Source organism: Ovis canadensis, chromosome 21 (genome assembly GCF_042477335.2).
Source record: "Ovis canadensis isolate MfBH-ARS-UI-01 breed Bighorn chromosome 21, ARS-UI_OviCan_v2, whole genome shotgun sequence".
Taxonomy (NCBI): Eukaryota; Metazoa; Chordata; class Mammalia; order Artiodactyla; family Bovidae; genus Ovis; species Ovis canadensis.
Genome location: NC_091265.1, coordinates 22,874,206 through 22,890,461, shown reverse-complemented (window position 1 = coordinate 22,890,461; position 16,256 = coordinate 22,874,206). Strand labels below are relative to the sequence as shown.

Genomic DNA, 16,256 nt, shown 5'->3' with positions numbered 1-16,256 from the left:
CAGGAATTATTCAAGTAAATAAGGCAGGGAAGGTAACACACTTATGGACAGGGAGGAATAAAATAGTGTTGTGTGTAGATGAGAATTATAAGCAGCCCTTGATACTAGAATGTAAAATTAGAATCATAAAGTGGTGGTGAATGAAATTAGAAAGATCATAGGAGGGTGAGGGAACTCTGTATGCCAGGTTGAGAAACTTGGATATATCCCATAGAGTTTTGAAAACACTGGTAAGTGTTGAGCAATTAAATAAAATGGACAGATCTGTATTTTGGATACATTATCTACTAGCGAGATGAAAAAAACAGAGGCACGCAGCACAAATTTGGGAGTAGAGAAATAAACTGGGAGATTACTGCAATAGTCAAATGTGAGATGGTAACTTAGCCAAGGGAAAAGTTTTACAAATAAATGGAGAGGAGGGATAAAAGTATTTAGCAGTGCCAATAGGAGAACTTGCTGAGTGACTGGATATGGGTGGCCAGGGAGAGGGGAGAGTTTATATGACTCACTTTTTATTTGGAGAAATGAGGAGAATGGTGCCGTTCAGAGCCTCAATGCTGCATACTCTTTCCAATATGATCTTCTTCACTTTATGAGTTTTTAATTTTATTTATTTTTTTTTCTTTTGTAGCCACACCATGCAGCATGTAGGATCTTAGTTCCCTGAATTAAGGGGGAATTGAACAGGAATTGAACCTGTGCCCCCTGCAGTTGAAGCCTGATCTTAACCACCGGAGTACCAGGGAGGTCCTCTTCTTCACTGTTTTAAAAGTGAACTTAAAGACTATGCCTCAAGACTAAACCTTTTTAAATTTCTCCAGGGTTAGGTGTGCCCTTCTCCATTTTTCCATAATACTTTGCTCATTCCTTCCCTATAGCACTTGGTCGTGAATATGCAAATGTAATTTTTTTGTCCTGTGTTTTGTAAAACTATCACAATGAACATGGTCTACTTTTTCATTCAACAGAAAAGAATTTTATTATTAAAATTTGGACTATAAACTGGACATGGAACAACAGACTGGTTCCAAATAGGAAAAGGAGTATGTCAAGGCTGTATATTGTCACCCTGCTTATTTAACTTATATGCAGAGTATATCATGAGAAACACTGGGCTGGAAGAAACACAAGCTGGAATCAAGATTGCCGGGAGAAATATCAATAACCTCATATGCAGATGACACCACCCTTATGGCAGAAAGTGAAGAGCAACTAAAAAGCCTCTTGATGAAAGTGAAAGAGGAGAGTGAAAAAGTTGGCTTAAAGCTCAACATTCAGAAAACGAAGATCATGGCATCCGATCCCATCACTTCATGTGAAATAGATGGGGAAACAGTGGAAACAGTGTCAGACTTTATTTTTTGAGGCTCCAAAATCACTGCAGATGGTGACTGCAGCCATGAAATTAAAAGACACTCCTTGGAAGAAAAGTTATGACCAACCTAGATAGCATATTCAAAAGCAGAGACATTACTTTGCCGACTGAGGTCCGTCTAGTCAAGGCTATGGTTTTTCAGTAGTCATGTATGGATGTGAGAGTTGGACTGTGAAGAAGGGTGAGTGCCGAAGAATTGATGCTTTTGAAGTGTGGTGTTGGAGAAGACTCTTGAGAGTCCCTTGGACTGCAAGGAGATCCAACCAGTCCATTCTGAAGGAGATCAGCCCTGGGATATCTTTGGAAGGAATGATGCTAAAGCTGAAACTCCAGTACTTTGGCCACCTCATGCGAAGAGTTGACTCATTGGAAAAGCCTTTGATGTTGGGAGGGATTAGGGGCAGGAGGAGAAGGGGATGACAGAGGATGAGATGGCTGGATGGCATCACTGACTTGATGGACGTGAATCTGAGTGAACTCCGGGGGTTGGTGATGGACAGGGAGGCCTGGCGTGCTGCGATTCATGGGGTTGCAAACAGTCAGACACGACTGACCGACTGAACTGAACTGAATGTGCTGGGAAAACTGGGGTTAAAAAACACATAATTCTTATATAATTTACCATCTTGTTGGGAGAGAGATAAGACTTTTTCCCTCTCCCAGGAGAAGTGGTTATTGTTTAGATGTTTTTCTCCCACTAGATTATTAAGTTTCTTGGAAGCTTAGACTAATTTTATATTTCCAGTTTTTCTATTTCCTATTACATTTTCTGGCACACACTAAGGCCTTAATTTGTTAAATTAATTCATACTTGATAATCTCAAAGACATCTGCAGCTGATCTTGTCTAAAACCAAACTACTGATCTTTATCAAAAAAAGCATTTATTTCTCCAGTCGTCACGGCAGAAAATTGGGCAGCCTTGCTTAATATCCATTGCAACCAATCATCTGTATGTCCTGTTGATTCTACTTCGAAGTGCATCTGAAATCTTCCAATGCACTGTTCAGCCCAAGACACCAAGAACTTTTGGTGCCTGCAGTGGCAACCAGCGGTAACCACCCCATCTATCTCCCTGGTTCCACTTTCCATTCATCTCCAAATTATTCTCTCCCACAGAAAACAGAATAATATTTTAGAAATATGCATCCAATCATATTTTCTTCTTCTGCTATACTCCCTGCAAAGGTTTCTCATTGCATTTAGTATTAAACACGCAAATCCTGAACCTGTTCTATAAGGCTGTATGGGAACTAGCCCCTGCTATCTTTATGATCTCTTATCAAATCATTTTCTCATGGGCATATCCACAGATAGACCTTTTCTCTTAGCCAGAAATGCCCTTCTCATCATTTTTTGATAGCTATGTCTGTATTTATCACTTAGGTCTCTACTAATTTTCGCTTCTTTAGAGAGATCTTTTATGATCACAAATTTAAATTATGTCTCCCCTACTATATTCATTTTCTAAAAACGCTTATTCTTTTGCTTCATAGTTCTTAACACAATTTGTATGTGGGACAGGGGGAGGGAGGAAGAGGGAGAGAGTCCTATCTCTCTCCCAACAAGATGGTAAATTACATAGAACCATGTCTATTTTTTAACCCTAGTTTTATCCAGCACATTATTCTAGTGCAAATAGTAATAATAAAATACTTTCCTATTGAATGAATGAAAAAGAAGACCGTGTTTCGTTGTGATAGTTTTACAAACATAGGACAAAAGTTTACACCAGTATATTCTTATTCAAGGTGCTTAGCCATGTAGATAGTTGAATCTGTGAAATAGTTGTTCAATTTGATGATAATCCATATTGAAATTAGAAGTTATGAATAGAAAAAAAGTAAAGAAGAAATAGTATAAAGGAAAAGATCACCAATACCAATTTTTATTTCCCTCACAAGAGAACCAATTATATATTTTTTCTTTCTTACATTTTTACTGTATGTGTGTGTGTGTGCTCCATTTCATCTGTTTAGCTAAATTTAATAAAAACTTTGTGTTCAGCCCTGACTTGGCTCTGGGGACACTGGGATTTATGAGTATCAGAAAGCTCATCATCTATGGTGAAAATAGGACTTAAATGCTGTCACAAGGTACTTAGGTGTTTTATTAAATCAGAATTAAAAATTTTTTTTAGAAAAGAAAAATTTTCTGCATAAATACCACTCACTGAAAACAAAGTCTTAACATGAGCTGGTCTCAGAGGGCCCAAAATTGCAGGATTTTTAGAACCAGGCTTTTGCAATAAGCTAACACAGCTACCATGGATAATCTCTTGTCCTGTGAGGGATCGAGTCTAACACCAATGCTGTTATAATCTAGCCTCTAGGAGTTTGTGTTAAATCCATCTTAATTGTAAAATGACTAGATGGCCTGACCTACCAGGTGGGCCCTCTGCCTGGAATGTCTTTTTCTCTTATTTTCCTGGAAAACTTTTTTTCACAGGTCCCCTTGTAGTACTTTCTGTTCACAGATCTGTACCCTTTACTTTATTGTAATCACACTTATACTTTGGGCCTCTCTCATTAACTTCTTGACAAGAGAGTGGCATATCTTTATTTTTATATATTTCAGTGGTAGGCAAATAGGTGCATAAAATGCATTTACTAAAGGTTTATTGAATAAATTGGAGGGGAAGCTGGAAGGTATCATTCTGTTTTCATATTGTAAAGATTAGAAACAGCTATATAATACCATTTTGAGAAGACAATGACAATCATTTCCTAACATTTTTGGAGGAAAAAACTCCTAAACCAAAACATCACGAAAACAGCAACAAAAAAACAACCCTCCCAAAGTACCCCCCAGACCAGGGAGAGATGAGTCTTACCCTGTGTTGACATTATTTGAAAACTCATTAGTTAGAGGTGTCTGGTTTAGGTTGAGGATAAGCACTAAGAGAAACAAAGAGTTTAGACCAAATTCTACCTAATTCTGTGCTATCCTTTTGTCCTTAGACATGTCATGACATATGTTAGTCTCTTCCTGGCCAATGTTTCTCTCTCTGTGCCTCTAATCACAGTTAACTGGGGTCCTTCCTAGCAACCTCTGGGAATATCCTGAAGATGGGCTGAAAATGCCCAGTAGACAGCCTAAGGATTCTGGTCCAGTTTAGCGGTGAAGGCAGGAATGTAGGCTGATTTCTCTCTGAGATACAAGATTTTCACGATGAGCCCAGGTGTTGGGAAGCCTTCTGTTCCTAAGGGAACTCTTTGTCACATAAACAGTTCCACTAAGATGAGGACTGCTTGGAGATGTAACCCCCTCCCACGTCTGTGTCCTTTCGGAGTTTTGAGGGAGGTGCCTATGCTGACACTGTGATGCACGTACCTGTGAGGTCGTCAGTGGGCCAGGAGCCCAGCTGGCACGCCTTGCAGGTGTACTCATCAAAGACGTACTCGTTCTCCTTGCAAGGTGTGCAGGTCCAGCAGCAGCTCACCTCTCCCTTCCGGATCACCTACGGCAAACATCGACATTTTTGATTTTTTTTTTCCTCACATAGATAAACATACAGCGATCTTTTATTCAAATATGCTGCTTTACAAAGCAGAAAGGGGCTTTCACATAAATTATTTCAAATGTTTTTGGTTAGGCAGTATGAATATGGACATTCTCATTTTATAGTAAAGAAACGGGCTGAGTTTAAGCAACCAGTCCAACATCATAAAACTGGTTGGAGACAGGGTCAAGAATGAAATTAAGTGTAAATCTCTGGATAATTAGCTTTAGCTACCTGTATTAATGAAGTGACTTATTTGTGCTCACAAGTAAATATGTTTACATTTCCACATGTGTATATGTAACTGAATTTCCCCCAGAGTTTGTGCCTTTCTTTGCTTCAAATTACAAATTTTTGCTTTCTGGATTTCCCTTGGCTTCCTGCCACTAGTTGAATAATTGTTAGGGAAAAAAAGCCCCTCACGGTATGTCTATTAAAGTTTTAAAACATCTATCTATATTGATAAAGCAATTAAGAATTTGTTTTGAATTCAGAGGCAGAAGATGCTTTTTCTGGAGATCACTTCTTAGACTGTTTCTACTAAAAATCTGGCTCAACAATTCATCCCATTCCTTCCTATTTGAGTAGTTTTGATTTGCTTGGGATGAAGAAGGATAAGGTCACTGAGACTATTATATTCCTCTTCATCTGTTTGATTTTTTTAAGGCAATGGAAAATAATTGAAATAATTTAACAGCTGAAAGAGTCCCAGATGTTATTCTTTAGAAATGGGTCTCTCTCTCTCTCTTTTTTTTTTTTCCCCACCAACTGGTACATGAATAGCCTCTGTGGAATAGAGACGGCATTCATTAAACATTCCTATAAATAATTAAATCTGTGATTAAAAACTAGACACAGAAGTGATTGCACTTCAGATTCCTTGTCTGAAATGCTGACTCTGTTAACGACCTTTGACAATAATGTCTGGATTTCTGTAGCCAAACACAGTTGTAAGCTGGCATGCCTTTCTTCTATTCTGTACTGTCCCTCATGCTGACTTTTGGCACTCCAACAATACAAGTAGGAAATGATGACAAAAGGACCTGAAATATCCCTTCCCTAAAATAACCAGATAAATGAGGCAAAGTTGCTAATCAGAACTGCTTCATCTATGGGGAATCTGCCCGTAATGCAGGAGACCCAGGTTCAATCCCTGGGTCGGAACGATCCCCTGGAGAGGACAATGGCAACCCACTCCAGTGTTCTTGCCTGGAGAGTCCCGTGGACAGGGGAAGCTGGGGGGCTACAGTCCAAGGGGTTGCAAGAGTCAGACACATCTTGGCGACTAAACCACTTCTATATATTTATACTTAAAAAAATACATCATTGTTTTTCTGAATTTCAAATTTACCTGAACATCCTATGTTTTATCTGGCAACCCTACCAGTCAGTCTCCTACAAGGTTGCCAATATCTGGGAGTCCCCGGTTTTGTCAGACATGTCTTCTTAGCAGTAGGCACTACTGTAGCTTCAGCCAAGATCCCTGTCACTAATGTGCTAAATATCACGAAAGAAGAGAGAGGAACTCTCATTAGGGTGAGTGAGACTCTGAAGGCACAGCATTAGCTCTGATGCTGATAACTTCCACTGCAGTTCCCAAATACGGATAGTGGCACCTCACAGAGGGGAATCAAGGAGTGTCAGTTTTACACTGAACTTTCTAACCCGACAGGAAGCAGTTACATAGATGATGTCCCTGAAATATTCCCTGATTAGGCTAAAAAGATATTTTATTAATTTCACCAAAATGCCTATATTCCCTCAGATAAATATAACTTTGAGATACCAAATAGAGGGTTGTGAAAAGTCACCAGGCCGGAAAGCAGATATGGAAACAGTGTTTCGTTTTGATGAGACCCACATTTACATTTATGGATGAAAATTAAGCAGATACTGAAGTTAAGAAATACATCTGTTTCTAATAAAAACTTTTAAACCTGTTACTATGTTTATATTAAGTAAAATAAAGGGAATGATCACTGGGAAGAAATCAGGTGAGTATTTGTAACAATATTCTATGGGACATCTAATAATGTTTATAATATTAAACCATTGGGTACTGTATCAATTTAAATGATTTTATCATTCTTGTGAGATAAAGGTTCATTTTTTTGAAAAGCTATAGGAATCCTATGGTTAAATATTTGTAAAGCTGCTATTACTATCGTATCAGTATTAAAATGTGTTCTATCTTGTATCTTTTACTAATTTTTATGACAGGTTTCTCAAATTGTACCCATTTGAGAATCCAATAACTGCTATGGCTTCATTAAATTGTTGCTGATCATATGTTTCCACTGTTTATTTTGAGACTGAATGTCAACCAGAGAATATGAACAATCATGGTGCATCCAGTTTTTGAATAAAGAACAATACAAACCAAAAAAAAAAAAAAAAAAGCTTCCTTCATAAGAATATTGACTGTTTACAGGTAATTTAGTGCATGCCATATTGTGTCATCTCATTGAAACTTTGGAATAGCTCTGTATAAGGTAGCTGGTTTTATTTTATTCATTTTTTGGGGGGTGGGGAAGAAGACTAAAGCTCAGAGAGTTTGCACGACACGTGGGTAAATGAGAGATCAAATAATGCCTGTTGGGCTTTGAGGTCATGCCCATAAATATTGAACCTTATTGGTTTATATCAAGATAGGGTTCATGATATTTTGAAGTAGGTGGAGGAAAGAGAATCAAGGGGTGCCAAAGTTCCAGTCTTACTTATGGTGTTGTTCAGTCGCTCATTTGTGTCCGACTCTTTGTGACCCCACAGAGCAGTAGCTCACCAGGCTCCTCTGTCCATGCGATTCTCCAGACAAGAATACAGGGCTGTCATTGCCTCCTGCGGGGGATTTTTCCAACCCCGATTTTGAACCCAGGTCTCTTGCATTGGCAGGCACCTTCTTTATCACTGAGCCACCAGGGAAGCCATCTTACTTAGAGCCACTAAATAACTGTGTAGCCTGGAGCAGTCTTCCAGCCGATTCTCTTTCTTCCAACCAAGACTAATGCTTTTGAAATAAAACCTGCGTTTAGAGTCCCCTGAGGATTAAATCTGTGGAGAAGGGAATGGCAAGCCACTCTGGTATTCTTGCCTAGAAAATTCAGTGGACAGAGAAGCTTGATGGTCTATAGTCCATGGGTTGTAAGGAGTCAAACACAGCTGAGAGAATCGAGAATCATGAAGATTTGTAAACCGCATGTGTGTTAGTTGCTCAGTTGCATCCGACTCTTGCGACCCCATGGACTGTAACCTGCTAGGCTCCTCTGTCCATGGACTTCTCTAGGCCAGAATTCTTGAGTGGGGAGCCATCCCCTTCTCCAGGGGGAGCTTCCTGACTCAGGAATGAAACCCAGGTCTCCTGCATTGCAGGCAGATTCTTTACCATCTGAGACACCAAGGAAGCCCGTGTATACTGTACAATACTTTAAAATATTAACTACTTTATTAGAGATATACATATGAATACCCACATAGAGAAATGGATTTCATTTTCAGGGTATTTTCAACCACACTTGGTAAAAAACTGTCATTGGGACAGTTGCTAGATTTTGTAATGCAAGGAGGCACATTTCAAATGCTGAAGGATTCTTTCTTAGCAGCCTGGCAAACAAAAGCACTTGCATTTTTCCTCTTGGAAATATGCTGACTTTCTGTGATTCAACTTGATTGGCTTTATAAATTTCAGGTTTTTACCAAAAAGCTCATGACCTTTTCCAAGATTAATTCCAATTCTTATGATCTTTGTTAAATTGATAGGGACAACATAATGTCTTCTGATCATTAAGAACTGATTTGTTTTACCTTTTTTCACTTGCTATATATGTTCTGTTTCACATTCATTTTGAATACAAGAGGTGCTGACAATTCTCCTTCGGACTAATTTCCAATCTTTGTGAACAACCTGGAAGTAGTAGGCTTTTCCTTATGAATAACAATTTGCTGACATATTGACCCTTTGCCAGACTAAGTGTCCTTTCATGGACCCTAAATTAACAAATCTGATCAATGCTATGAGGTGTTGATATCATTAGGGAAGCTGTTCAGTGACCATTTTAAAGCCATATCAAGAAAGTGTAGTCAGTTATATATTTCAGTTCAGTCGGTCAGCAATGTCTGACTCTTTGTGATCCCATGAACCACAGCATGCCAGGCCTCCTTGTCCATCACCAACTCCCAGAGTCCACCCAAACCCATGTCCATTGAGTCGGTGATGTCATCCAACATCTCATCCTCTGTCGTCCCCTTCTCCTCCTGCCCTCAATCTTTCCCAGCATTAGGGTCTTTTCAAATGAGTCAGCTATTCGCATCAGGTGGCCAAAGTATTGGAGTTTCAGCTGCAACATCAGTCCTTCCAATGAACATCCAGGACTGATCTCCTTTAAAGATGGACTGGTTGGATCTCCTTGCAGTTCAAGGGACTCTCAAGAGTCTTCTCCAACATCACAGTTCAAACGCATCAATTCTTCGGCACTCAGCTTTCTTTATACTCCAACTCTCACATCCATACACGACCACTGTAAAAACCATAGGCTTGACTAGATGGACCTTTGTTGACAAAGTAGTGTCTCTGCTTTTGAATATGCTATCTAGGTTGGTCATAACTTTCCTTCCAAGGAGTAAGCATCTTTTAATTTCATGGCTGCAATCACCATCTGCAGTAATTTTGGAGCCCAAAAAATAAAGTCTGACACTGTTTCTACTATTTCCCCATCTATTTCCCATGAAGAGATGGGACCAGATGTCATGATCTTCGTTTTCTGAATGTTGAGCTTTAAGCCAACTTTTTCACTCTCCACTTTCACTTTCATCAGGAGACTCTTTAGTTGCTCTTCACTTTCTGCCATAAGGGTGGTGTCATCTGCATATCTGAGGTTCTTGATATTTCTCCCGGCAATCTTGATTCCAGCTTGTGCTTCTTCCAGCCCAACATTTCTCATGATGTACTCTGCATATAAGTTAAATAAGCAGGGTGACAATATACTGCCTTGACGTCCTCCTTTTCCTATTTGGAACCAGTCTGTTGTTCCATGTCCAGTTCTAACTGTTGCTTCCTGACCTGCATATAGATTTCTCAAGAGGCAGGTCAGGTGCTCTGGTATTCCCATCTCTTTCAGAATTTTCCACAGTTTATTGTGATCCACACAGTCAAAGGCTTTGGCATAGTCAATAAAGCAGAAGTAGATGTTTTTCTGGAACTCTCTTGCTTTTTCCATGATCCAGGAGATGTTGGCAATTTGGTCTCTGGTTCCTCTGCCTTTTCTAAATCCAGCTTGAACATCTGGAAGTTCACGGTTCATGTATTGCTGAAGCCTGGCTTGGAGAATTTTGAGCATTACTTTACTAGCATGTGAAGTCACTCAGTCATGTCTGACTCTTTGTGACCCCATGGACTGTAGCCCACAAGGCTCCTCCCCACCAGGCTCCTCCATCCATGGGATTCTCCAGGCAAGAATACTGGAGTGGGTTGCCATTTCCTTCTTCAGGGGATCTTCCTGACCCAGGGATTGAACCCAAGTCTCTCACATTGCAGGCAGAGGCTTTAACCTCTGAGCCACCAGTGAGATGAGTGCAATTGTGCGGTAGTCTGAATGTTCTTGGCATTGCCTTTCTTTGGGATTGGAAGTAAAACTGACCTTTTCTAGTCCTGTGGCCTCTGCTGAGTTTTCCAAATTTGCTGACATATTGACTGCAGCACTTTCACAGCATCATCTTTTAGGATTTGAAATAGCTCCACTGGAATTCCATTACCTCCACTACCTTTGTTCTTAGTGACACTTCCTAAGGCCCACTTGACTTCCTATTCCAGGATGTCTGGCTCTAGGTGAGTGATCACACCATCATGATTATCTGGGTCATGAAGATATTTTTTGTACAGTTCTTCTGTGTATTGTTACCACCTCTTCTTAATATCTTCTGCTTCTGTTAGGTCCATACCATTTCTGTCCTTTATTGAGCCCATCTTTGCATGAAATATTCCCTTGGTATCTCTAATTTTCCTGAAGAGCTCTCTAGTCTTTCCCATTCTATTTTTTTCCCCCTATTTCTTTGTACTGATCCCTGAGGAAGGCTTTCTTATCTCTCCTTGCTGTTCTCTGTAACTCTGCATTCAAATGGGTATACCTTTCCTTTTCTCCTTTGCTTTTCACTTCCATTCTTTTCACAGCTATTTCTAAGGCCTCCTCAGACAGCCATTTTACTTTTTTGCAGTTCTTTTTCTTGGGGATGGTCTTGATTCCTGCCTCCTCTACAATGTCACATACCTCTGTTGTATATTTAATGGAGTGAAAATGAGATCTCATTAGGAAAATAGAATTTGGGATTTAAAAAGACTAGATAAACATTACAAAAAATTAACTAGTATTGCAAATATGGTAACAGGGAGTTAAGTTCTTCCACTGGGTAAGTTATTCCCAGGAGAAAGGGGTAGAAAAGCATATATAAAGAAATCTCTTGAAACAGTCATTCAACATTTTGAAGTTACAGGTTCAAACTGTATTGCTGTGAAGGATCAAAACAGACCACTTTCATGTGGTAATTTATGCAAGCTAATCTTTATATGGGAAGGGCTAGAAACTATGGACAGTTGATATTTTAAGTGAGTCTAAAAAGAGTTTCACATGAAGAGTTTAATTGCAAGATGATTGGCCAAGATGCAGATGGTCACTGAATATTAGGAGTTGGCCACCTTTTTCTACAAAAGACCAGATAGTAAATATTTTTGGCTTATGGTTGATATCCAGGGCTGATCAAGGCTACCTCCATAATGTTTCTTTCAAATACCTCCCCACCCACTTTCCACTCTCACTGTTTCTTCCATAATTCAGGGCCCTTGTCATCACTGTTGCAGTGTCCTTTTAACTAGTCTCTTCTTTCTTTATTCATTTCTCATAACTCTTCTCATGAATCTTCACTACTCAGACAGTAGAGAATCTGCCTGCAATTCAGCAGATCCCTGGGTCCAGAAGATCCCCTGTATCTCCAGAATTCTTGCCTGGAGAATCCCATGGACAGAGGAGCCTGGTGGGCCACAGTCCACAGGTTCGCAAAGAGTTGGACATGACTGAGTGACTAACACTTTCACCTTCATATGTCAGCATCTTGGACAAAATTTTTTCAGACTCCTGATTAAAAATAAGTTCAACCTGTTTAGTATGGTATCCAAAACTCTCCACAAATGTGGCTTCAATCTATCATTGCAGCTTTCTCTTTCACAGTAACTATTTAGAGCACTGCACCCTAGCTTAATTCAGTGTTATTCCAGAACAATCTGACCACTTCTGTACTTTTCCGGTTGTTCTTCGCTCTATACAATGATGACTTCCCTGCATCCCTCTCCGATATCATATCCACTTTTCATGGTTCAATGTCTGACATTTTATTGAGAAGACATTTGTTCCTTTCTTCTGTAGGAACTTATTTGCTGCTGCTGCTAAGTCGCTTCAGTCGTGTCTGACTCTGGGCGACCCCATAGATGGCAGCCCATCAGGCTCCGCTGTCCCTGGGATTCTCCAGGCAAGAACACTGGAGCGGGCTGCCATTTCCTTCTCCAATGCATGAAAGTGAAAAGTGAAAGTGAAGTCGCTCAGTCGTGTCCCACTCTTAGCGACCCCATGGACTGCAGCCCACCAGGCTCCTCCGTCCATGGGATTTTCCAGGCAAGAGGACTGGAGTGGGGTGAGGAACTTATTTAACCTCCCTTTTTTTCCCTTTCTTTTAATGAAGTCATCACATTTTATATAACATTACTTCTCTGTGCCCACATGGTGGTTCCTCATCGAGACTATTAATCCTGTGAGAGTAAATGTGTCTTACTTATTTTTGCCTCACTAATGTAAACTATTACATTAGAGGAGCTTGATAAATATTTGTTGTTAATTAGAAATTGATGTGAATTCTAGCTGTGAACTCTGTACTCCCAGGAAGCATGTCTTCTAAAGGCTTACATGAGTAGACAGGGTGTAAGCGTGACTCACCAGTTGGTTCAGTCAGTCCAACCACTAAGACTGTTCTGGGTTTTACTAAGTATTGAAAGGACTTAATAAGAAAAGAATTAAATGTTTTTGACATTAGAAGCTTACTGTGGGAAAGGCAAAACAAATGTCTCAACTTGTTAAAAACATTCAGTGATAGTGAATATATCAGAACTTACAACAAAAATGAAAGAAACACAGGCTCTGTTTTACCTTTATCTGGCCTTTTTCACATGGTTCACTGCACACAGATCTGATGATGTGGCTTTTCTTGGCCCATACTTCATCATCATCCATTTTTAATTCTCCGTTGTCCCAGCTTCCGACATTGATATAATCAAAATAATCTTTTCCCATTTCTTTGAAGTTCATTATTTCATACCTTAGAAACAAGAATATAATAATTATTCAGCTAAAATATAAACATTCAGCTATGGAAAAGCAACAGATTTCTGTCCTCCAAAATGTACCTATTGTCATATTAGTGACACTGGAATTTTCCATGACAGTACACTTAGAATAACAAAAAGCTTGTCTGTTTCACTTTCTCTTCAGAGACCTTTTTTTTTAAACTTTGACGCTTACACCTGAAATAGAAAATAATCCCATGTGAGAAGGTGATTTGACCTCAGCATGACGAAAGACTGTTTTGGAATAACTTCAAGAAGTTTAAGGAAGTACTTCTTTAGGCTTCTTAAAAAGACAGCAAGGTTTTCATCTCCTCTGAAATAAAATGACAATTTCCTTTGTTAAGTAAGTGAGGTAAATCTTTAATCTTAGCTTCAGCTTTAGAGAATGTGGAGGTAATTTGGACAGGACCTGATCCTTTCTTATTTTATCCTTTATCAATGGCTAAACTCATTGTATAAAGACACTTTAAGAAATGATGTTTAAAATAGTTCTGAAAATTGAAAGCTTCTAAAGTACCTTATGCAATGTAGAAATGCTGGAAGGTACTAGTACCTTGTGAATTCTCAGCCTTTATCATCTATTGTTCTTAGGCCATGTTGTCTGTTTTATATACTCTTACTTACAAATACCCACAATATAATGTTTATATTTTTGCTTTAAATAGTGAGTTGTACTTAATCTGACGTTGATTCTCCATGTTTCCTCTGCTCAGGCGTCAACGTGTGTGTGTGCGTGTGTGTGCGTGTGTGTGTGTGTGTGTGTGTGCATGCATGTGTCTGACTCTTTTCGACCCCATGGATTGTATCCCACCAGGCTCCTCTGTCCATGGGATTCTTCAGGCAAGAATACTGGAGCGGGTTGCCATTTCCTCCTCCAGGGGGTCTTCCCGACTGAAGGACTGAACCCGTCTCCTGCCTGCGTCTCCTGCACTGGCAGGCAGATTCCTTACCTCTTGAGCCACTTGGGAAGCCCTGGGCAGTCACAGGGCCTCTTAAACCTTATTTGTCAGTGGACTCCCTATTTATCAGTTGAGGTCAGAAAACTTTTGCTATAAAGGGACAGATAGTAAATATTTCAGGCTTTGTGAGATGGCTTCAGCTAAAACTACACAACACTGTTAGAGCGGTGTGAAAGAGCCACAGACAGTATCTAAACAAATGAGACTTTTTGTTGTTATTTAGTTGCTAAGTTATGTCCGATTGTTTGTGACCCCATTAGGCTCCTGTCTCCATGGAATTTTCCAGGCAAGAATACTGGTGTGGGTTGCCCTTTCCTACTCTGGGGGATCTTCCCAACCCCGGGATCAAACCTGCATCCTCTGCACCAGCAGGCAGATTCTTTACCACTGAGTCACCAGGAAAGTCCGAAATAAATTAAGCTGTGTTCCAGTAAAACCTTATTTACAAAAACAGCAGACCTGATTTGGCCTGTGGAGCACAGTTTGCCAACCTGTAATCTATCCTGTTGGTGGTAAATAGTAAAGGTCCATATTTCTTGTCTATAATTCTAAAATCCTTAGAGCTCTTAAAAACCATCAGTTTTTTCATAATGCACTTGGCAGCAAATCATGAGCCATTCTGAACTTATCTAGTGACGGAACTTGACCCACAGTGTCATGAGACTATATGTCATTTATCACATTTAACTGTGAATATGCATATGTTTTGCGGTAGAAATATTAATGCATTGTTTAAAGAGTGCTGCCCCACAGTATGCTGGAGGCATTATATAACTGTATACTTTTGTAAACCAAAAATTCAGAATTCTGTAACACACTTGCCCAAGGGTTTCATCGAAGAACTGTATGCCGATAATAGTCTAGTTCTGTGAGACTTAAAAACAATGATTGAATTTGAGTCTCTAACAATCTGTAGTTATGTGTGCCAGACTAAGTTGTCACCTCTCCTAGCTTCCCCTGTTTAGGATCTTCCTCTTGTGACCCCAGCATTTTAGGAGAACCCCGAATCACCCTAGTCTCCTCTGGTTTATGGCCCAGGTTGAAATGCCTTTGATTCAGCTGCAATTTTTACTCCAGAGAAATAACAATGCAGTACCTACAAATACATTTCCAGGAGAACAGGGGCTTTTTGATTTTGATACTGTAATTGGCAGGCTACTGTATCAGGTTAGGAGTTAAAGTCCAGAAGACTGAGTTAGAATCTTGACTATCGTGTATTAGGCTGTATCTTTGGGCAAGTCATTTTTTTGTAAGTCTCAGTTTGAGCCTTCAGCTAGAAAAGAATATGATAATATTACTTACCTCATAGGATTAAAATGTAGAGGATTTAGCTAAGTGTTTGCCTCAGAACACACACTCAGTAATTATAAGTTGTAATTATCTTGTAACTTTCACTGGATTCATTGGAAAAAAACAGAAAATTTGCAAACCACTTTTTTCTGAGTTTGGCTTGTATGCTCAGGGGCTGATTCTGATCATTTATTAGTAGATTACTGTAATATCCAACCTTAGTAATGACTGAGAAGTCTTTAAACAACTGTGAATTCCAAGAAATTGTTTGCAAAATTTTATGGAAATTGTCCATGAGAGAATACTTATAAATCTCATCTGAGTCTTAGAGAGATTCCTGTTCTGCAAATGGTTAAGGGTCAGTGTCCTAAACATCCCCCATTCCAGCATATTTGGGAGATTGTGAATGAGACAGTGATGTTCAGATCTGTTAAACTTTCCCACTAGAATAGAGCTGAGCCATCTGAGCTATTTCTTCATTGTCTGGTTTCTGGAACTGACTTAGGTACATGTCATGAAAACTATTTGAATGGATGGAGCTGCAGTCAACAAAGGCTATGAACAAATCCCAAGCTGATGTCAGTGCTCCAGGGATGCACACAGGTATAATAAATCCATGGGACAATGTCAGAGCCCAGCCTTGACCTGAGCCTGAAGCTTGAGCTCATTCATTGACCTGCCCTAAGAAGTTCTGGAGAAGGAAATGGCAACCCATTCCAGTATTCTCGCCTGGGAAGTCCCATGGACA

General features: G+C 39.6%; 1 protein-coding gene across 1 annotated transcript in view; it reads right to left on the bottom strand.

Moving 5' to 3' along the window:
* Window positions 1–16,256, bottom strand: part of GRM5 (glutamate metabotropic receptor 5) — a 786,169-nt gene that overhangs the window by 96,469 nt on the left and 673,444 nt on the right. Inside the window, exons 12-13 of the mRNA XM_069564782.1 lie at window positions 13,063–13,231; window positions 4,711–4,837 (exon numbers count right to left, since the gene is read on the bottom strand). Coding sequence (XP_069420883.1) covers window positions 4,711–4,837; window positions 13,063–13,231 — 296 coding nt within the window. The remainder of the gene's footprint in view (window positions 1–4,710; window positions 4,838–13,062; window positions 13,232–16,256) is intronic.